Source organism: Pararge aegeria, chromosome 19, assembly GCF_905163445.1.
Source record: "Pararge aegeria chromosome 19, ilParAegt1.1, whole genome shotgun sequence".
NCBI classification, from domain to species: Eukaryota; Metazoa; Arthropoda; class Insecta; order Lepidoptera; family Nymphalidae; genus Pararge; species Pararge aegeria.
Window position 1 is genome coordinate 14,587,980 of NC_053198.1, and position 22,916 is coordinate 14,610,895.

A 22,916-nucleotide genomic window follows, 5' to 3' on the forward strand; every position below is an offset into this window, starting at 1 on the left:
TTACAATATATTCAAAATAATAGCACAATCACTTGAAGTACGAACTCTAAAAGTAAATTCAGTGTAAGGTATCCAAATATTCCAATTTTAAAAATTTGACATACGGGCATTTGTCAATGTCAAATTTCGCAAAAGTTTTGTTTTGCTAAATTTTGTTACTCAAAAATGCAAATAGTATTTTGGTCTGTGAAATGTCCAGTATGAGAAAATTAATAAAAATAAAGTCTTAATTATGTGTATACATGTAATATGTTAAAGAAGAAAAGGTTATTACAGAACATCTATTCGAGATATTTATCTTAACCTGATACTATGTTACGATTACTGGTTTTGAGGGGTACGCTCGGGAAAAACACCCAAATAAGAAGGAAATCGTCTAGCAGTGAAATACGAGATACATATGTAGAGTACTTCGTAGAGAAACATGGCCATAAACACATTAAATCCAGTTCAGTTGTGCCCTTATGTGACCCAACTGTGCCCTTTGTAAATGCTGGCATGAACCAGGTAACTATGTCTTCCGTTTGATGCTTATTCTGTATAGACATATGCTATGAACTCAATATTTGAGGACATAAGACCCTCACTGTTAGGCTTCTGGAGTGAACCTGGCTGGCCGGGTAATCCAATATTAAGCTATATCTAGGCAAAGCTAAGCTAAGCTTTATAAGTCTAGAAGCAAGCACATGAACAAGATAAATAATACACTATCTTTGATTTCCTGTTAAATATGACAATAATGTTCATCAGTGGCGTGCATAGAGGGTATGCACGCCACTGATGAACTGTAGTGCAATGCCTTGCCTGAGTAAGTAGTGACTGCAGTATCACTAAATCAGTTCAAGAATAGACTGGACAGACATCAAATAGACAAAAAGTACAAGAAATGAAATAGGCAACTTTGGCTGATGCCACGCTTATTCTATTATAAATAATAATAATAATAATAATAATAGTGAAATTGTGACCATTTAATTTTGTATGTTTCCAAAATCTAGTAATTCTTGGGGATTTTTTGAAACACTTTGGTGAAATGCATGGTTATGAAATGTTAACCTTATTAATCTATGAAATTAGATCTCTTTTGCAACTGTAAGAACTGTATGTGAGTATATAATGCTAAAGTACAATACACAACTGCGTTTTGTTAATTTTCAAATTTAAATGGATGCATTGCATTCTGATTAGACAAAGGTAAATCAAACAATAGAAATCTTTGTTATTACTTGGTAGAACAAAGAATACAAAGGCTTATTGCCTAATTGGCAAGGGTGCTTGCTTACACAGAACTTTTGGCAGCAACACTATCCACATTGTATGTATCTTTACTAAATATAACACTGTAAGTAAATATATGTTTGTTTGCCATACTTATAATTGTACATATTCCTTGATAATAATTTTGTGTTAATTTGTATTCTTTCAAATGTGCATATAATTTTTAGAAGTTTTATAAGGCCTTCTATATAAAATATATTGTTTTAAAAATAAAGTTGTCTGAAATTATCACACTACCTAAATAAGATTTATATTTTAGATTTTATGTCTTGTTCAAAAGAAGATAAAAAAGCTTTATGATAGTTAGTTTAATGTTGAAATTAGAATTTAATAATACCAGCAACTTTTTTTGTTGCTGGTATCTGGTTCTCCATATTTTTGCAAAAATATGGAGAACTATTAGCCATGTAGGGTTTTATACAATATTTTCCTCACTGTTAAAGCAAGTGATAAAATGTATTATGTCTTAAGTTAAAATGAAAACGCGTAGGGATAACTCACAGAGGTGCGTGATCGAACTCAGAGTCGAGATCCCATCGCCAGGCTATAATCGGTGCATTTGTGTAAACCCAAGTGGGTTGGCTTGCAATTTGTACAGGTTGTTTACTACCACCGTTTAAAGCAGTTTTATTTAAAAATGATTATTTATATGTCATCATCATCATATCAACCCATTACTGGCCTACTACAGAAGGATTTTGGCCGTAGTCCATGTAGCTGGCCCAGTGTGGATTGGTCCTGTAGACCTTTGGGCATACAGGTTTCCTCGCGATGTGTTCCTTCACCGTTAAAGCAAGTGAATTTACTTAAAACGCACATAACTTACAAAAAGGTAGAGGTGCACTGTGTATGCTGGGATTCGAAATATATTATATGACATACCTTGACAAAAATAAAGATTCTGTTACAAGTCATGAACAATGTTATAATAATACTGTGTCAAGCAATGGAAGTAACACCCCTGGCATGAGATACTGAAAAGTTTTAACATTAGATTAACTTATTTTCAGTTTAAGGGTGTGTTCCTTGGTGTGGTAGAAGCTCCTTGTACTCGAGCAGTGAACTCCCAGAAGTGCGTGAGAGTAGGTGGCAAACATAATGATTTGGAGTTGGTTGGCATGGACGGGCATCATCATTCATTCTTTGAGATGCTGGGGAATTGGTCCTTTGGAGATTATTATAAGGTGACGTTTATATTCTTTTAAGTAGCATTTAACAACATTACAGTTTTCTTAATAAAAAGGTGTAAATAAAAAACTCATGAATGAATGAATTGAAGATGTAAAATGTACTTACCAAATAACTATAACATATAAATAGTAAGTATGTGAAGTTTTTACATATTTGTAGTTGCTATGTGTACAATATGTAAATTAAATTAATCTATACTTATAATAAAACTGTAACTGGAAGATTTCTGTTCAATATATTTTGAAAATTTTGACCGGGGGATGCTTTATAATCGATACTGAGTCAAAAACAGGTTTTTATTTAATTTTTGTCTGTCTGTCTGTCTGTGTCCGGGCATCACGTGAAAACTACTGAACGGATTCAAATAAAACTTGGTATAGTGGTAGTTGATATTCCGGATCAACAATTCAATTTTACTTCATAGCTCCGTTAAATTTGAATCGATTTTAATAATTCTTTTTTTATTTGAAAGTGTATACTATCAAGCCTGTACTGTCTTATTTTAATAAGAATCTGATAAATATTGTCGGAGATAAAGAACATAACTCTTCACAAATAACTGTTAGTCGCAAGCCATATCGGACAACGATCGAAGGATGGTAATCCTACTAATATTAAAAATGCAAAAGACTGTGAGGATGGATGTATGTATCAACTAAAATACCACGTAAAATAATAGTAGGTAAATAGCTACCCACGATGATTATGATCTTAGCATCAGATATATTCTAGCTTCTCGATTGACTCCTACGCGGACGAAGTCGCGGGGGTCCGCTAGTAATTAAATAAATTGGTATACTTAACTCAATTTACAATCTGAAATATAACTGCGCCGAAATATTTCTATGTTATAGATATGTTTGACTATAATAATAATACCTACTTACGGTCATTGGTCAAAAAGTTATCAACATGGGGGTAGGTTGAAAATTTATTTTAATTATCACACCCACCACCAATGTAATAAAAATTAATAGAACAGTCCACTTCTAGACCAAAAGCCTCACTGGTAAAGTTTGCCCATAATCACTCACGCTGCAATTGCAATCAATCACGCTGGGCTGGGCGTTGATACAAAATTCATTTATTTCAAGTAGGCCTAATAAGTAATTTTGAAACGTCAAGTATGCATGTTTGTAGTGACTCTACCACCGGTTCGGAATGCAGATTCTACCGAGAAGAGCCGGCAAGAAACTCAGTAGTTGCCCTTGATACATTTAAATAACTATATAGATTCACTTAGCAATAATATTTATTCGCTTATTATACAGAAGGATGCATGTCAAATGGCGTGGGAACTCCTCTTGGGTCCATACAGATTGAAGCCAGAAAATCTTTTAGTGACTTACTTTGCTGGTGATGCAGTTATTGGCCTGGAAGAAGACAAAGAGTGCAGAGACATTTGGAAACAGATTGGGTGAGCTTGTTAATTAGATTTATTTTTGTGTTCTCTCCCGCAAGATATAGAAATGATAGTAAATGTTGATGTTGGACAACAGCAACTACTGAGTTTATCTATCTTTATCCTAGTTTATTTGCTCAAATTGATGCACGAGCTAATGTATCAAAAACAAGTTAATAATAATAAAAAAAATATTTCAATTAACAGTAACACAGTAAATTACAAAATAAGGCGAACATAAGGTAATGCGTATCATGTAACCCAAATTCGTTAATACTGCTATAGTGCTAGACTGAGTCGCAGTTATTGTCGCCCATCTCTGGAGCGAGAATCATACACTTAAAATAAATCTAGTAAGATGAATAAAAATAAAAACCTAAATAACTTTTGAATTAAACTCAATTAAATTCTTTGTTTGCGTTTCCAGAGTGCCTTTAAGTCGCATCAAAGCCCATGGTGCTAGGGACAACTTCTGGGAGATGGGCCCCACCGGTCCCTGCGGGCCCTGCACAGAGATACACTACGTGCATCCGGATGGGAGTCTCACAGAAATATGGAATATCGTCTTTATTCAGTGTAACAGGTAATATGCGAAAGCTTATAGAAAACTCCTATTATAGTATAGTATAACGGAATTACGTAAACGAAATCACAGTCAGTACAAATTTGAAAATTCAATTTATGTTCATAAAAACATTTCCAAATTTAAGAAAAAAAGTGACTGCAATAATTGAAACATTAGAAGTAAGAATAAACTTACAGTGCAATATACTAGGTTACATAAAATTCATAATTCGTTTAAAGGAAATTGCATACAATTCTACAATAAACTACCCATTGACATCTGGGAGATGTCTCTTAAAAAGTTCCAAGCATGTATTACGCAAGCTTATAGAAAAGTCCTATTGCAGTATAAAGGATTACGTAAACGATAAAAAAAGCTTGGATGTGAACTATTACTCTAACCAGGTTGCTTCTTAAATATTTTCAAATGACAATGTGAGATGGTGATAACAAAAAGAACACCCAGCAAACTTTGTTGTGGGCTTCGTAAAAAGTGAGCTGCCGGATGATGTATTCCCCTCCCATTCCCATTCACTCGGTTTCGCAACTACCTTAATCCTTTTAAAATCGTTGAACCATGTGCTAAAAAAATATAAAAAATGGAAGGCCATGGTATTCAGATATTCACTATAATACCCACAATGTTCAGGATGGCACTTAGATCTTTCATTAATTAACAGTATTATTGAAGCTAAATACCTAGTTTCTTAGCAGTAATCATTTATTCTCATGACTAAAAGAAATCTTTAAAGCCCACCAACCTGCTTTAGAGCACTGTTGTGGGTCTGTACTCTATAAACCTGACTTCCCAAGGAGTGAAATAAAACAACTGGACTGACTCTAATACTGTATATTAAGCTTCTCTATAATTCATATTACTTGTTACCTTCAAATGACTCTACTACCAGTTCAGAATGCTGTCTTCGGCAGAGAAGACCACTGGCAAGAAACTCTACCGTTGCTCTTTTATTCAATTAAAACAACTTATCAACACAATTACAACATTGTCATATGTAATAACGCTAGGCCCTTTGATACAAGACATATTTTAAGACAGGTAAAACATAACTACTATTATCACTTATAACATCAGGACTTTTGGAACAAGTTGTTTGTATAGAGCAACCTCTGCTACATAAACTATCTGTATAAAATAATGCTAGGACTCAATATATGATACCTGAATAACCCAAAGGATATAAGAGATATACTTATCTGATGCTACATCAGGTACAACCATAGTACCAACAACTTTTAACAACTTATCTCAACTCCATCACCAGTATATACGACTCTTGTTTTGCCACAATAATATTCCGTTAAGTATGTCGTTTCCATTATAAATCATCTATTCCCAATTTGTAACGTTCTATCCACAATACTTTACTTAATCTTCTTTTCTCAATTAATTAATTAAAATCCGTTCTAACTTTTCTTTCCCGCCAATCGATCTTGTCCAACTCGCGTCTCCCGCCATAGATCCTATACTTTTCTTTGACAGTCTACTAAAGTCCATTATTCTATTTTCAATACATTATCAATGAGTATACAAACTATGATTTGTTGATATATTTAATATAATCATCGGGTTTATCATAGATAAAGTGCTGTAATTCCCTATTTCCTAACACGCGCGCATTTCGTTAAATCGTATACGTAACATTAATCCCATGATTTTTTCCTAACGCCGCTAAAGAAGTACCCACTTATGACTTCAAAAATACCATTATTAAATTTTATGCACAATCTAATGTAATGCTCACTTTCTTTTTTTTAATCTTTTTTCTTTAAGGGCTTTTAAAAAAAATTCTCACTTTAAAAATCTTTAGTACAAAAGTCATTAAAGACCCTTTGATGATTGTCATTAACAGAGAAGCCGACGGCAAAGTGACAGGGCTGCGAAAACAACACGTAGATACCGGTATGGGACTCGAACGGGTGGCAGCCCTGCTACAAGGCGTGCCCACAAACTATGACACTGATTTGTTTCAACCTCTCATTGCTGCTATACAAAAGGTATGTTAAGGCCCAGTTACGCATCGTTTTAGATTTTTTTTCCCAACGAAGATGTCATGGGTGAATGGGCCGCAGTATTAATTTTTATTTAAATAAATAGTTTTATCATCGAGGGCATTTATATATAGTAGTAAAATACGTTATATAGAAACGAAGAGATTTATTAGATACACGTTACCGAATGTCAAACAAGTAAAAACCACTGTACAACTTAATAATGAGGAGTTGGATTTGGTGGATACGACAATCTTTTTAGGAATAACGTTAGATGCTAAACTTCAATGGGGCCCACATATAAATAATTTAGCTAACAGATTAGTTTTGCAGCATGAACCGAACCGCGTTCACAAGATTCGTCATATGACAAATATAGAAACAGCAGTTTCTAGGCTAGGCTTGTGTATTTTAGTTATTTTCACAGCATTATGTCCTACGGCATTTTATTATGGGGTAATGCTGCTGATATAGATACTATTTTCGTCCTGCAGAAAAGGGCTGTTCGTGCGATATATAAAATGGGCCCAAGAGAGTCATTAAAGGATAAATTTAAAGATGTTAAAATAATGACAGTACATATTTGAAAATTTTGCCCAAACTGTGGTTGGAGATAGAGGACAGAACTCCTCAGCGGACAGCAGCAAACCCCTCATTAAAGCCTTAGCGGTACTGAATCCTTAAAGTCAAAAAACAAACGCAGACGAAGTAGCGGGTAATAGCTTGTTATATATAAAAGGTGTGAAAGTTATAAAAAAAAAAATTACTCATTCATATATCTCGTGGCGTTAGCAGTGGACGTCTATCGGTTGATTGAGTTCAATTCCTGCTCGCTAACCCGTATTGAAGAAGCATGATGGGTTAATGTTCTATGTCCTCTCGTGTATGAACGAGGACACCCAGTTGTAGTGGGAAACTAATAGGCTGAAGAATTTGATGATGATGATGTGTTAATATTAAGTTAATTTTTTTAACATCCATAGAATAGTAAAGGTGTGTTGGCGTACAGCGGTAGCTACAACGCTGACGCAGCGTTGGACCAGGCCTACAGACGGCTGGCGGACCATGCGAGGATGATCAGCGTGTGCCTCGCCGATGGCGTGTTTCCATCCACGAGGTATTATCCATACAAATAATGTAATTTTAAGTGTCTCTCTTTCAGTGATTATTTTTTTAAACGCTTAGCAGCAGTTAAAAAAAGTAGTTAAATGTAGTTAAATGTTACATTAACAGCTATTCACCACCTGCTGTCCACCAATATTATGAATATTGAGCTTATTTTGTCCGCGAAAAGCAGGACGTATGGTGTAATTTATAATTGCTCCAATCCTTATACTCCACACCAAACAGATCTTCGGCAATGTACCCTCTACGCACGTTTCGCTCCGAAACCGGAGCATCCTCAGGAGATTTTGACTTTACTTTGCGGAAATCCATGTTGTAACATGGATTTCCGCAAAGTAACGCCTGATTCAACTATTGTCCACCTATCCGCGCTTAACCCCTTCTCATTGTGGGTGGAGACCTGTGCCCCAGTGGCGTGCACTTCATACATGCTTAAAATAACTGCTTACCCTAAAATTTATATATAACTCGTATATGTAGCAGGAGGATTTTTACCATTTTATGCAATTTTCCTTCCTTATGGATACCCTGGCAAGAAACTCAGTGCACGCCACTGCTGTGCCCTGTAGGGGGCTGGTACTGAATTGATATGATGAATAGCTATTTATGCAACTGTTACGTATCTTTTTGTAACAGAGCTCGTCCGAGAAAGTACTACAGCTATGGTTATTTCTGCAACTAAGCAGCACTGCTATGTTCCGGACTAAAGGGCGTGGTTAATTCCGCAGCGCATGTCTTATTGCAATTATTTACATTGTGGTCGCAGTTTTGATATTTACTCCCAAGTGTAGGTAAAACATGATAAAATTATAAAATTTAAAAAGAAAAGTAACGATAAGTACAGGTTGAAACCTGTGCATACCCTCTATGCACGCCACTGACTAACAGTCTTTTTTCCCCAGTGACCTTTAGTATCCCCTCAGCATTCCAAAAGCAAACATCGATCCCATCCCATTTTATCCATTCCCATTATATACATTATATATAGTCAAAGTCAAATATTTCTTTATTCAAAACTAGCTGTCCCCGCGGTTTTTATTTCGCCTTCATATTTTTTACATCACAATATCTTTGTAAAGTTGTAATACGTAAAACTCATCTGACACCGGATGAAGGTATAGGTCACATCAACCTCTACGTTATAGACAACCTAACGTGCGCTGTCAGTTTTGTTTTATTACTAATGAACGGCTAGATTTGAGTTTAAATTAAAAAAATATATTGAATTTTAATACTTATTATCCTATTCCGGATTAACAGGAATCAAACAAATCAAAAATAATTAAAATCGGTTCATCCAGTTATAAATGCTGAAACTAACACGTCTTTGTTTTATAAATATAGATATAACATAGAAGTGATTTGATGGCGATAACTAAATTCGTCAACTTAAACCTAAAGCTACCAGGGTTCCAAACGCGCCCTAGTCTAAGAAGAAGCCCACAACAAACTTAACCGGTTGTTTTTTTTTTGTTATCACCATCTCACATTGTCACTTAAAACTATAATAATGGGGATCGGAGAGGTTAAACTATAGTAAACAATGGAGGTCAGTGTTTGGACATTACTGGACAATAACAAAGTGACAGGCTGCTGTCAATTTGTTTTTGTCACGTGGCTGACGTCATTGTGGCATTTTTTGTTGCAGTCTTAACCTGAAACAGATAATGCGCAAATCTTTCAAAATAAGCACAGATGTCTTCCAAAACCCCGACCTACTCTCGATCCTATACAACGAAGTGAGAAACACTTTGGGGGAGACTTACCCCGAACTGGTGTCGAAGGAAAAGGAAGCGAAGCTTATTATAGAACACGAGAGGGAGGGTTATGCAAAATTGAGGACTACCCTTAAAAAGAAGTGGAGGGATTTGGTACAAGGTCACCCCGAAGTGGCAGCCCTGCATGATGTTGAGATTGCGGGCTTCGCTCTGGGTTACAAGGAACTGAAGGAGGTGGGTATGATTTATTCTCGCCATTCTTATTTCTGCCGCCTAGTACGGTCAAAGTAAATTTTTTTTTATCCCTGGACTATTATTATTAAACTCTTTATTTGTATACCACAACATTAACAACACAAAAATTATAAAAACAAAAACATAAAGAAAGAAGTAGAATACAAAAGGCGGCCTTATCGCTTAATAGCGATCTCTGCCAGGCAACTTCTTTTTATTATCTTTATATATATATACTAGCTGACCCGCGCAACTTCGTCTGCATCAAATCTGTTATTATCGGATTTAATATCTTTTAGCATTTCTGTGCCCGTAGTAACGTCCAAACGATAGGTCCAATTTGAATAATATAAAGAGAAATTATTATTTATTTGGATCAGATAGGAACGTCACCATCTTAAGATTGTACTCGTGTTTTGATTGACAAATTATAACAAAAAGCGGTTATTGTTTCCTAACAATTAGGCATTTAGCCTCCCAGACTTTTTTGTAGGTAATAATGATTACTTTAAACATGTCAATCCATCCATCCATACATCCTTACTGACAAACTTTCGCATTTATAATATATTATTTATCGTAACTTATAATTATTAACTGATACGTTGTTGCTCTGAAAAGCACGTTTTTACCAAGTACTGTTATTTTCCTCGCTAGAGAGCTCCGATAATAAACGCGTCCGATTGCTGCTAAATTCAAAGTGCTATAGGGAGAACCGCGGCCTCCGACGCGCTATTTATAGGCATGTCTCCCCGCACTGCCCCGTCCGACCGGTACCGCCCGCCGCAAACGCAAATTTTAAATTTGTAATATCTCCGAAAATATTTGTTTAATTTACATGCTGTAAGGAATCATATTGATCTATATTAATTGCACACTGTATTTAAGGTACTTAATTCGATAAGGATTAATGCCGTATTGCTTAAAATAGCTTCGTAAATAAGCCATTTTTTCACGTAAAAAGTAAACAATAAAAATGGTTAATGTGGGTTATCCCTAAAATATAAACATATACCATCGCGGACTTTTTTGTAGACCTTTTTATGGTGTACAATACTGTACTACATTAATTTGATCTAACTCGTAGGGTTTAGGCAGCGTTTTTGCTAAATTGCTAAATAAGCCCAAAAAAATAGGTTAATTTACGACATCACGTTAGAAACCTCTAAAATTAGCAATGTTGCCTTAGTATATGATGCATGTATTATACATATAAACCTTCCTCTTGAATCACTCTATCTATTGGAAAAAACCGCATCAAAATCCGTTGCGTAGTTTTAAAGATTTAAGCGCACATAGGGATATAGGGACAGAAAAAGCGACATTGTTTTATACTTTATATATATATATATATATTTCTTGTGTGTGTGTGTGTATGTCACTGAACTCCTCCTAAACGACTGGACCCATTTGAATGAATTTTTCGGTATGCGTTTGGGTGGCACCTTGGATGGTTTAGATTCACAAATCGGCCCGACAGATGGCGCTGGGGTCCGCTAGTATTTTTGTTGTGGTATACAATAAAGAGTGAAATAAATAAATATATCCACTCACAAGGAATAAAATTTACAAGTTCACCTTGCAAAACACGCAACAGGAAAAAAGAGAAGTTTACCCCTGTATTATATTACACGCATATTTTGACGTGACAACGTCTTATAATTCGATGGAGCCGGCTGCACGCACGAAAAAACATGACAACATGCGGCGTTACCTCGCTCTGAGGCGTTCCATTGAAGACTTGAAGTGCAAGCGAGAGCGCGGAACGAGCGACAAAGAGAATCGGTCTCCGCGCTCGGCAGCGTTCGACATCTGTCTCTCTCTTACTTGAGTGAGCGATGCGTCCGCGTGGACAGCTTCTATACAATAATACATTTACATGTTTCCGTCAAGTATGAAGTGCAGTGAAAAGTGAATGTGGTGTCAATTGTTTATAGCAACGATGATGATAGAAACTATGTACATTGTAAAAAATCAATTCAATTGTGATTTCAATCTATCTACTTTCTATATCCATACAAAATATCTATCAAACAAATAAAATTAAAATTTTCTTTTGAAAAATGCAACCATTTCATCAGTATTCTCTTATGACGTTGTCACGTTTAACTATCGTCAGTAAACCGAATTTACAGACAATCTTTTCAATTTTTTTTATATATAATTTACAAACATACGCCCATGGTCAGACAGATTTGATGCTAATTAATGTCCGACAACTGAGCTTTTACCCACACCCATAAAACAGAGCTAAATGGAATTTTAGCTCTCTTTTATGTGTGTCACAATTCTAGAAAATAAGGAGCAAGGAGAGTTAATAATAATTAACTCTCCTTGCTTTTCTAATAGGTGGTGGTGGGCTCAGCCGCTATATACGGTATAAGTTAATTTGCGTAAACTAAGCCCAATAATTCTTTAATCTATTTCAGACCATGTCAAGAATAAAATCTAAAATGATACCCGGAGAATTAGTATTTAAACTATACGACACGCACGGTTTTCAAGAAGACGTCATCCAGAGGATAGCAAAACTCAATAACTTGGAAATAGACAAAAAGGGCTTCTGGAAACTTCTAGCCGACCACAGATCGAGACACAAAACTGCATTCAAAGAACAGACCTCTAAAAAAGGAACGTTATTCGACAAAGCTATAGATAAGTTACACGAAGGCGGCATCAAAAAGACCGACGATAATCCGAAATACGATTTAAAACAATCGAACAACCAAATTACCTTAAAAAATTTAAACACTAAGTTAGTAGCCATATTAAATGAAGACTGCGAATGGATAGACTTTTCCGAGCCAAGCGAAAATCGCCCTTATTACCTAGTGACCGAACGCACAAATTTCTACTGCGAGGAAGGTGGCCAAATCGCGGACGAGGGCCAAGCGTATTTCAACGAAGACGTAGGTTTCAAAGTCGAAAGCGTTTTCAAAATACGTGACATTGTCTTCCACAAAGGACACTTTGTTTTGAATAGAAACTGCGACGAAAATAGTTTGTATCAAACGAGTTTTTATATAAATGTTGGACAGAACGTCAGTTTGGAAGTGGACAGTGTCAAGAGGTTAAATGTTATGAGGAATCACTCGGCGGTACATTTGTTGAACGCAGCGATTAGGAAAGTGTTAAGGCATAGTGTGGTGTGCCAGATTGGATCGAGTGTCACAGACAAGGGCCTGTCTTTGAACCTGTCAGTTTATGGTGAGAAGCTGTCGCCGAAGGTTGTCTTGGACGCTCAGCAGTTGGTGCGGTAAGTAAATAAATAAATAATAAATACATATACTAGGACAATACACACACCGCCATCTAGTCCCAAAGTAAGCGTAGATTGTGTTATGGGTACTAAGATAACTGATGAATATTTTTATGAATAGTATACATAAATACTTATAATATACATATAAACACCCAGACATCATCATCATCTGTCTGCGCCTTTTCCCATCATCTGGGGTCGGCTCTCCTTGTCCGTTTCCTCCATTCAAGACGGTTTTGAGCAGTTTCCGCGTTAATATCATTTAGCTTCAGGTCATTTTGGACCGTCGTTAACCAGGTGGCGGGGGGTCTTCCGCGCCCACGCTTCGTCGTCGGTATGTCCAGGGCTACTCGTACCATGTGGTCTGCGGGTCGTCTGACAACGTGTCCGTACCAGCGCAATCGTTTTTCCTGTAATTTATGAACGATGGGAGTGATTCCATAACTACCTCTAACATACTCGTTCTTGATTTTGTCGAGGCGGGTGACGCCCGCTGACCAGCGTAACATGTGCATCTCAGTGGTGTGTAACTTTGTGCTGTGCTTTTTGGTAGCGGCCCAGCATTCCGTACCATACAGTATGGCAGGGCGGATTGCAGTTTTGTATAGTTTCCCTTTGATCTTTAGGGGCATTCTTCTGTCACACATTACGCCTGTGAGCTGTCTCCACTTATTCCAGCCAGCTGTAGTACGATAAGTCACGTCATCGGCAATTTTACTATCGTTGCTTATTATGGATCCGAGGTAGTTGAATTGCTTTACTGTGGGAATACGAGTATTATTAATATAGAATTTAATTTGGGCGGCGTCGGTTGTACCATCGAATATGCAGGACATGTGCTCAGTTTTTCCTCGGCTGATTCTAAGACCATTCTCTTCCAATGATGTTATCCAGAGATTTAATTGGCTTTGTAGCTCTGCAACAGTGTCAGATATGAGCACGACATCGTCTGCGTACAAGATGTTCCAGGGTACGGGTCTTTGACAGTCTTTCGTGAGATAATCCATGGTCACATTGAATAACAAAGGACTAAGTGCGGAGCCCTGATGTACTCCGACTTCAATTGCAAACCCATCACTAGTTCCAGCGGCGCTTACCACTTGAGTGGTAACATTGTTGTACATGTCCTGTATTAGACAAATGTATTGTTCGGGAACATTTTGTGCTCTCAGCGACTGCCATATCAAATTTCTGGGAACATGGTCAAAGGCCTTTTCTAAATCTATAAAGATCAATTGTAGGTTGGACTTGTTAATCTTCGTGTAATTCTTCTTGTTATAAGCACCCAGACACTGAAAAACATTCATGTTCTTCACACAAACATTTTTCAGTTTTGAATTTGAATTTGAATATTCCACTGCACAGACCGACTATACGTTGCAAAGGAGCCTATGAAATAGAGCTACTTTTATTTTAGAATGTCGCACACGCCTCGCTCGACTATGCCTTATTTGATTATAATCCTAATATAATCTTAGGTCTTGACGACCTAAATATTAGGATTATAATTCTGCAACAAAATGTCTAAAATATTAAAATTGTTTTGCTTTAAGAGATATATGGGATATATTATAAATTTTTAAAAAAGCAATGTGTCATCTCTTGTTTCAAACGTGTCTCATTGTAATATGGACCTTTGAAAAAGTAGATCGAAACTGCTATGGTCTACTAGATGGCGTTGCAGTCGCTATAAGACTGATGTAAAAGTCATATACATACTAATTTCGGCATCGAGCAGTAGCTTAATTGGGGAAACGCTCAGGCCGCGGATTGATAGAGAGTCGCAGGTTCAAATCCTGTCGGTTCCTAAAATTTTTAAATGCATCTTTAAAAAATATATGGGATACTTTCTTCGTTACGCTTGGGATTTATTCCGGCGCCCTTAAAATGTCCTACCAAGGCGTGGTATATTATGTTTGACCGCGCTTAACGTGTGTAATCATAGCGCTCAAACGCATTGACCCATTTGAATGCGATTTTGTTTTGCATTCCAATTTTTATAAACAGAAGGTTTATCGAAATTTATCATTTCATTATTTATGTTTCTTATTTTCTCTACCTATTACTATTGCATGTCATTTGACGAAACATATTTGGAGGCGTAAACGATATTTTACCATCATTTTACAATGTTTCTTGCAAATACATTTTATTATTATTATTTATTATTATCAATTTACAAACACCTACTCAGGTTGATGGAGAACGCACTTTGTAGAATGTGATACTTTCATGACCTGCGATGTGTTGCTCGGTTTAAAGGCGATGATATTCTTCTTATAATCAGGTTCGCCATCTGCTTTATACCTCAATTATAAGTATAAAAAAACATAATAAAGTGTCGTTACATATCAGTGAGGCCATTGAGTCGAACGCGCCAGTGGTCACACAAGTCCTGACCAGTACACAATTGGCAATACAAGCGCCAAATGTCCTGACAGTGCCCGGGGAGACCTACCCTGAGTCCGGCATCCGGTTGGTTTCCAGCGCTCCACCTTTGATATCAAGGTGAGTTTATTTTATTTTATACTAGCTGTTGCCCGCGACTTCTTCCGCTTTTGTTTTTGTTTTTCGAAAGACATGTGCCTCATAAATGTGGCAGCACTTTATGTATTTAGGATAGCTAAATTGCCTGGTATTAAATCTTCAAACACTTTCGTCCCCTCTCCCTAGAGAACGGAGCTTAATTTCGGGATAAAAATCATCCTATATTACTTCTAATACCTTCAGGAATATGTGTACAAAGTTTCGTGATGATCGATTTAAAAGTTTTTTCGTGAAAGCTTAACAAACAAACTTACATTCACATTTATAATATACTAGCTGTTGCCCGCGATTTCGTCTGCGTTTGATTTTGTTTTTTGATGTGGCACTAAATTTAGCTGTAGATCTAAAAAAAAATTAAAGTATTCAGTATCGCTAAGCCTTACATTAGGGGTTTTCTGCTGTCCGCTGAGTAGTTCTGTCCTCTATCTCCAACCACAGTTTGGGCAAATTTAAACACATTTTATAACCTCTATAGTACAAAAATAATTATTTAAATCGGGTATAATTTGTCGGAGTTATGGTGTAAAATCGTCAAACACTCATCCCCTCTCCCAAAGGAACCGAGCTGAATGTCGGGATAAAAAGTATCCTATATTACTTCTAACACTTCCAAGAATATGTGTACAAAGTTTCATGAGGATCGGTTAAGTAGTTTTTGCGTGAAAGCGTAACAAACAAACTTACATTGACAATTATAATATTAGTAGGGATAGGGAAGTAGGGATATTTTACACTTAACACCTTTGTAGGTGTGGTATTGTTTTGTTTTTTTTATTTATTATTTATTTCCTTTTTTCCTCCGACATGGTGATCGGAGACTATTTTAGGTCGGTACTATAGTTGGCATTTTTTTTACCTGTTTATTCTAAATCTTTTGGACTACATACTACTTATTATAAGTGTATTTTTTGTTTGTATATATATTTTTTTAAACTTTACGATCCGCCGAATTGGTGTCATAACTGTAGACGGCGCCTAACGTCGCACCACATTTGAGTTCGTGAAACGTTTTTTGAAGTTATACTTCTTTTGGCGAGTTAGGGAGAAATGGTGAGAGTAAATTTTTACGATGCGCGCACACCGTCACAAAAAACCGACACCCTGAAGTTAGCGATACGGTTTGACAGTGTATACTTGAATTGCCAAAGTCTGCGGGCTCATTCCGGTGATATAATTGATTAAATAGTACAAAAATCTCAAATTTTAACGTTGAGTGAAACTGTCTATAAGTGTTCAAAATTTAGTTATGTTAATTATGTCCATTTATTTAATTGTGAAGAAATTTTTTTTTGTGATATTTAAATAAACTTTATTTAATTAGAAATTGCGTTATAATAAACTTTCAATGTATGAAATATCTTTTTTCTCTTGTTAGTTTAGTTTTTTTTCTACAAACGTAGAATAAGGCGAAAGGTAAAATCTTTTAAAATATTTTTGTCTTTTTACGCCAAAGTATAACTTCTCTTCGTTTTTTATTTTCTGCAGTAATCACTTAAATCACTAGGCATCCGAGTAAGGCGATTCCTAGGTTTAATGAAATAAGTATATTTAGAATTTTTAAAAGCTTTTTTAAACACTATCACTTCCGGTTCGTTAAGTCTGTAATGACATGTTGGAATTAGAATATAAATAAATAAAAAGTGCACACGCAGCAATATGAATATGTAATAGTATATAATGCAACTAGTATGCTTAATTGTATTTGAACTGAAGTGTGCGCGATAAGAAAGCCAAGAGTGTTACGATCAATGCATAAGCATTTTATCTCGATGCGTGGGTTAACATCATGGATTATGAGCCTAATAACGATGGAATAAGGTTCACGTTACGAGCAAGCGGGATGAAAAAATATATTACCTGATAAATTAATTTAGTTATAGATTTATATACGATTGAATAGCTTTGGAGTATTTTGCACTTAAATGTTTGTTTCGTTTTCGTTAGGGAGTTGTGTTGCGGGACGCACGTTCCGGCGGCGGGAGTGATCGGAGAGTTCTGTGTGACGCAAGTGAAAGGCGCAGGGGGAAACTCTCCACTCCTATACGCACTCACTGGAGATTCGGCTGCACAGGTACCTAGCTGGCGTACCTCCCTCGGGAATTGATCTCCCTCGAATATATCATATGCAAAAATATTTTTTTTAATCCGAGATTAGCGCGTCCAAGCGAACTGTTCAGAATAGGGGAATTTAATTTTTAAAATTGAAAAACCTTTATTTTTTTTACGTATATGTAGAACTTTTTATTGTGTCTCCTCAAAACTATGCAAAATTGACTGACGCGCTGGCTTAGATAAGTTAGCTAAGCGACTATATGGATCCCCGACTTGCTATTAAATGATTCCATCAAGTTTATAATTTCTTTAACGGTACTTCTATACTAATATTATAAAGAGGTAAAGTTTGTGAGATCTCTGGATCTACTGAACCTATTTTGGAAATTCTTTCACCAGTATAAAGCCACATTATTTGTGATTGTGAACTCTTCGTGTTAGTCGGATTTGCAAAGTAAGTGACGGTCAAAAGAATACGTTTCTTACGAACGCTGCTGTAACAATGAATATATGATTGAGTTCTATGTAAAAGTTTTGTATAAAAGCTTGATAATGCCTACAAAAAAGTCAGCGAAATCATATGGTATCATCATCAACCTTCAAATCAACCCATTACGGGCCCACTTCGGGGCACGGGTCTCTTCCCACAATGAGAAGGGGCTAAGGCCGTGTTCCGCCACGCTGGCCCAGTTCGGGTAGGTGGACTTCACACCCCTATGAGAACATTATGGAGAACTCCCAGGCATGCGAGTTTCCTCACGATGTTTTCCTTCACCGTTGCAGCAAGAGATATTTAATTACTTAATACGCAAATAACTAAAAAAAGTTAAAGGTGCGTGTTGTGATTCGAACTCGAAACCCCGGAAGGTAAGTCGAGCTCCTCCTCATTGTGGGAGGAGACCCGTGCCCTGTATTGGGCCGAAATTGTTGTGATGAATATTTATGTTGTCTGGGCCATGTTTATTGGTCATAATATCAACAATTATGAATTAAGCTGATTGGCGCAGTGGGAAGCGACCCTACTCTGTGAGTCCAAGGCTGTGGGTTCAATTCCCACAAATGGAAAATGTTAGTGTGATGTGTGATCATATATCATAAAAATTGGTCCAGCCGTTCTTGAGTTATAAATGCTGTAGCTAACACAACTTCCTTTTATATATATAGATTTAATAAACTTATATGTTAGGCGAGGGAGTTGTACTGCCGCGCGCAGAAGCTCGCCGAAGTGATCGATCTGGCTGACCCCGATCGGGTAAAGGACGAAGTGACGGCCATCAAGCGGGCATTGTCCGAACTGACCGGCACAGCCGGCGCGCCTTACGGGGAATACGCGGATTGCCTGCAGTTGCTGATCAGCTTGACGAAGAAGGCTACTACGAATAAGAATGATTTGGCTTTGCAGTGAGTATGGTCTTAGACTAGCTTAACCATTTTAACTATCCTTTAGTTTTAGTTTAGTTGTACAGGATAATTGTTTTTTCAGTGCGGATATTTTAATATGTCATACATGAACCAAATTTATGAACATAATTTTTATGTTTTACTTAACGATACAGAAATTAACAGAGTATAGTTACAGAAGAAAGAAAAAACATTCATTCATGTTAAGTGTTACAAACAGTACATCTTATTTTTATAATTTTTATTAGTGTTTTTACCTTGGAGGAATTATCAATTTTATAAATTTAAAATGCATATGGAAATATGTTCTATTACAGATACCGAACCACCAAAAAAAAAAATCCGCAGTGGATTCAAAACTATCCTGTATTTAACTGCTGATTGGTGCAGTAGGCAGCAATCCCTTGCTTTCTGAGTCTAAGGCTGTGGGTTCGATTCGCACAACTGGAAATGATTCTGTGATGAGCATTTGTTTTTCTGTGTTTTGGCGTTGTCTTCTTAGTACCCATAAGACAAGCTACGCTCACTTTGGAGCAACAAAGTAAGCGTAGCTTGTGTTATGGGTAATAATATTTTTTTATTAATATAAAAAAAAAAATACTTATAATATACAGCCAGACATTGAAAAACATTATTTAAGTTAACTTACTATGTTTAGAATATGTTTGTATGGAAAAATAAATATCATCACATGCAAAAGTAAAATCAAGTGACTTCTGTCACTTTATTAGATATGTGTCGCGTAGCGTAGGTACACTGTGCGCGTGTCGGTCTTTTATCTTCAATAGGGTTGTCATTAGTAAACACTTACAATGTTTAGAATTAGTTTGTATGGAAATATAAATATGCTTGTTTTGTTTTAATATTTTTACAGGGTTATTCCTTATGGAATATACTTATGCACCCTTCAACAGTATTTCGTAATTCCGTTACACGTTGTATACAAACAAACAGTTAGCGACCATGTTTCACAACCTAACGTGTTACTCCAGAGCAATAGCACAGGCGGAGATCGCGGAATGTTGCGAGGAGGCGCGTCGCTCGGGACGGAGGTTCGCGGTGCATTTCCTGCGCTGCTCCTACCTGATGCAGAGCGAGACGGTGCGGGGCGCGGTCAGCGCGGACCAGACTCTGCCCACTTTGCTGCTGGGCTGCGCGGGCGGGACCGTGGTCGCTGCTGCCAGAGTGCCACTGGTAACTTACGCTGAACTGTCTGCATCTCGGTGGACATGAAATGAGCAGTGCTGATAGCCTAACCATCATCTATGGGTATTTTGTATGGAGTTCCAAATACCACGGTCTTGTGTCGTGCCGTAACAATTTATAAGGGTAACTTGAAGGTGTAATTTCTTGCACATAACAATTTATAAGGGTAAGTTGAAGGTGTAAATTCTTGCACATAACAATTTATAAGGGTAACTTGAAGGTGTAAATTCTTGCACATAACAATTTATAAGGGTAACTTGAAGGTGTAAATTCTTGCACATAACAATTTATAAGGGTAACTTGAAGGTGTCAATTCTTGCACATAACAATTTACAAGGGTATCTTGAAGGTGTCAGTCATTTCACATAACAATTTATAAAGATTAAATGATAAAATTTCGAGAGATATAAATTCTTTTTCAATTCTGGTTTAGAAATTTACAAACTATTGGTTGAATTCATTTAATTTTGCTAATTGAGTTAGGAGAATTGACAGTAAGTATATCATAACTTTAAATATGAAATGTTAGGTTAGGTTTAGATTTTGAAGTTAGATTATTAAATGGGATTTACTTTTGTTAGTTTTTACAGTTTACTTCGTGTCGGGAGTTTTTTTAATTTTGAATTTTACTTCTATTGTTCTTAGGAAATGGTAACATCGAGTTTCACGGCGGAAAAGTGGCTTTCTTGCTTACTGCCCATCTTCAAAGCTAGCACACTGCCGGCGACCGGCGACCGCTCCGTACTCACTCACGCAGAGATGACTGATACTAAGGTAAGATTGAAGTAGAAGACGAATAGCATAGAAGTAACAATGGCTCGACAACATTTATACGAATGTATAAGCTTTAAAGAAACCCCCCTCGGTTTATAAATAAATAAATAATAATAAATATACTACGGCAATACACCCATCTAATTTAAAACATAAAATAAATAATATTAAAAATATTCTACAGACAGACATTGCCATCTAGCCCCAAAGTAAGCGTACTTGGGTTAATGGTACTAAGATAACTGAGGAAATTTTTTTATGAATAATATACATAAATACTTATAAAATACAGATAAACACCCAAACACCGAAGAACATTCTTGTCTATCACTCAGACATTTTCCGGTTGTGAGAATCAAACCCACATCCTTGGACTCAGAAAGCAGGATCGCTGCCCACTGCGCAAATCGGTCGTCAAATAACTGCTATACTTGTAACAAGTTAGCCCGCTACCATCATAGACGCATCATCACTTACCACCACGTGGGATTGCGCTCAAAGGCTAACTTGAATAAATGCATGATTACACTTTTATTGTACACCACAAAAAAAAATACAGGAAAATCGTAAATAACAAGTTCACGCAATGCATACAATTTGGCGTTCTTATCGCTAGATACGATCTCTTAAGGTAACCAATGGCGTAAAACAGCTCAAAAGAGAGAGGTGGTGCATATAAATAAGTATATATAATGAATACATACTATATATATACAACGAGTACTTATGACAACCCTATTGAAGATAAAAGACCGACACGCGCATAGTACCTACGCTACGCGACGCGTACCTGATGAAGGGACAGGATTAGATTTTAATTTTGCATGTGATGTATCTGATTTGTTTCAGTAAAAACTATGGCAGTGGTTTACTCAAAAATCATTAGGTTTTCGGTTTTACAGATAAGTCTCAGAGACAGTACATAATGTACCTCTGTAATGTACCTCTGTGAAGTATTATTTCGGTTTTAATTTACACGTTTCATACCTATACAATGAAATCAATAAAACATAAATAACTAGCTTATACTGAAACAAAATAACCAAAACAACTGAGGTTGATCTCATTTGTATCTGGCTTGAGTTTTCTTCAACGGGCCGTGAGCCAGTCTCCATTAATCACCAATCCACTATTATTAAAATATTTTAATTTTTAACGCCAGGTGAGCCTCATCAACTGCGAACAGCTGGTGCAGGACGCGATGCGTGTTGCGATCAAATATGCGCAGGCGCATTACAGGCACGCGGGCGGCTCCGCCAAGGACAGGCAGGTGGAAGAGGATAGGCAACACGATCGTGTATAGAAGCATATGAGGACCACGAGAAAATTCTAGAACATGGAGGGAATTAACTGTAGTATTGGTTACAAACTTGCGGGAAGCTGAGATGTTATATAAACGTGTATCAATTTCTGTGCAGAGTTCGAGTTATCTGTTTTGCGTTTTTCTTTAAGTAGTAGAATACTTTTAGGTAGTTCCCATTAAAATTACAATAAGTTAGTTTATTAAATTATATCAGTCGTGCCTCCTTATAATATATGACACCTAAACTCACCGATAGTTGTTTCTCAATTAAGCTAGAATTATAACAATTAATTGATCAATTTTTATAATTGTAGCTACTAAAACAAAATGTTTAATAAAAAAGTCTTAAAAAATGGCCACCACCATTCCAAAGTCTTATTCAAATTCAATGACAACTTTTTTTTTTCTTATAATGTAAACGAACTTAATATTTTAGTGTAAAGTACGTTTTAAGAATACTAGAAAGTAATTAAAATATAGGTAAATTTTTAAAGAAAACCTCCGGTTTTTATATTTTTTTATTTATTTCAAATACTTAACTAAACTAAACTTAAAATACTTTACACTAAAGAGTAATAAAAATATCTTTACTCATAAAGAATATTGAAATCAAATTTAGTATGCAATATACATGACCTAAACATTTTTTTCAACTCAAATTAAGAAAAAAAAAACTACTCCGCTTGCGGGTCAAGGCTCGGAGTGGGGAACTTCCTCACAATATGCGCCGTTTCAAGAACTACTGCCTTCTGTATAGTCGTTTACAATCCTTGATCCATTAATCAAACAAAAGCTTCTTAAGATGTTGTTCGAAGCTTTTCGCTAGAAGACCATTGGCTGAAACAACTA

General features: G+C 36.3%; 2 protein-coding genes across 2 annotated transcripts; one reads left to right on the forward strand and one right to left on the reverse strand.

Annotated features, from left to right (window-relative positions):
• The first annotated feature begins 118 nt into the window (after window positions 1-118).
• On the forward strand, window positions 119-22,509 carry LOC120632266 (alanine--tRNA ligase, mitochondrial). Its single transcript, XM_039902088.1, has 14 exons — window positions 119-507; window positions 2,289-2,462; window positions 3,741-3,886; window positions 4,299-4,454; window positions 6,307-6,451; window positions 7,429-7,562; window positions 9,219-9,522; window positions 11,952-12,778; window positions 15,140-15,292; window positions 17,276-17,402; window positions 18,570-18,784; window positions 19,777-19,978; window positions 20,636-20,764; window positions 21,927-22,509. Exons 1-14 carry the CDS (start codon window positions 313-315, stop codon window positions 22,065-22,067), a joined length of 3,048 nt encoding a protein of 1,015 aa, XP_039758022.1. The 5' UTR covers window positions 119-312; the 3' UTR covers window positions 22,068-22,509.
• LOC120632268 lies at window positions 12,954-13,299 on the reverse strand. Its single transcript, XM_039902091.1, has one exon. The coding sequence runs from the start codon at window positions 13,297-13,299 to the stop codon at window positions 12,973-12,975; it is 327 nt and encodes a 108-aa protein (XP_039758025.1). The 3' UTR covers window positions 12,954-12,972.
• Window positions 22,510-22,916: the final 407 nt, after the last annotated feature.

Bases quoted from the DNA above. Each gene is read 5' to 3' on its own strand.
- LOC120632266 (XM_039902088.1), top strand. From the start codon at position 313: ATGTTACGATTACTGGTTTTGAGGGGTACGCTCGGGAAAAACACCCAA. The intron at 6,452-7,428 runs GTATGTTAAGGC...TAACATCCATAG, and splicing joins TCATTGCTGCTATACAAAAG to AATAGTAAAGGTGTGTTGGC. The intron at 18,785-19,776 runs GTGAGTATGGTC...GTGTTACTCCAG, and splicing joins AAGAATGATTTGGCTTTGCA to AGCAATAGCACAGGCGGAGA.
- LOC120632268 (XM_039902091.1), bottom strand. From the start codon at position 13,299: ATGCACATGTTACGCTGGTCAGCGGGCGTCACCCGCCTCGACAAAATC.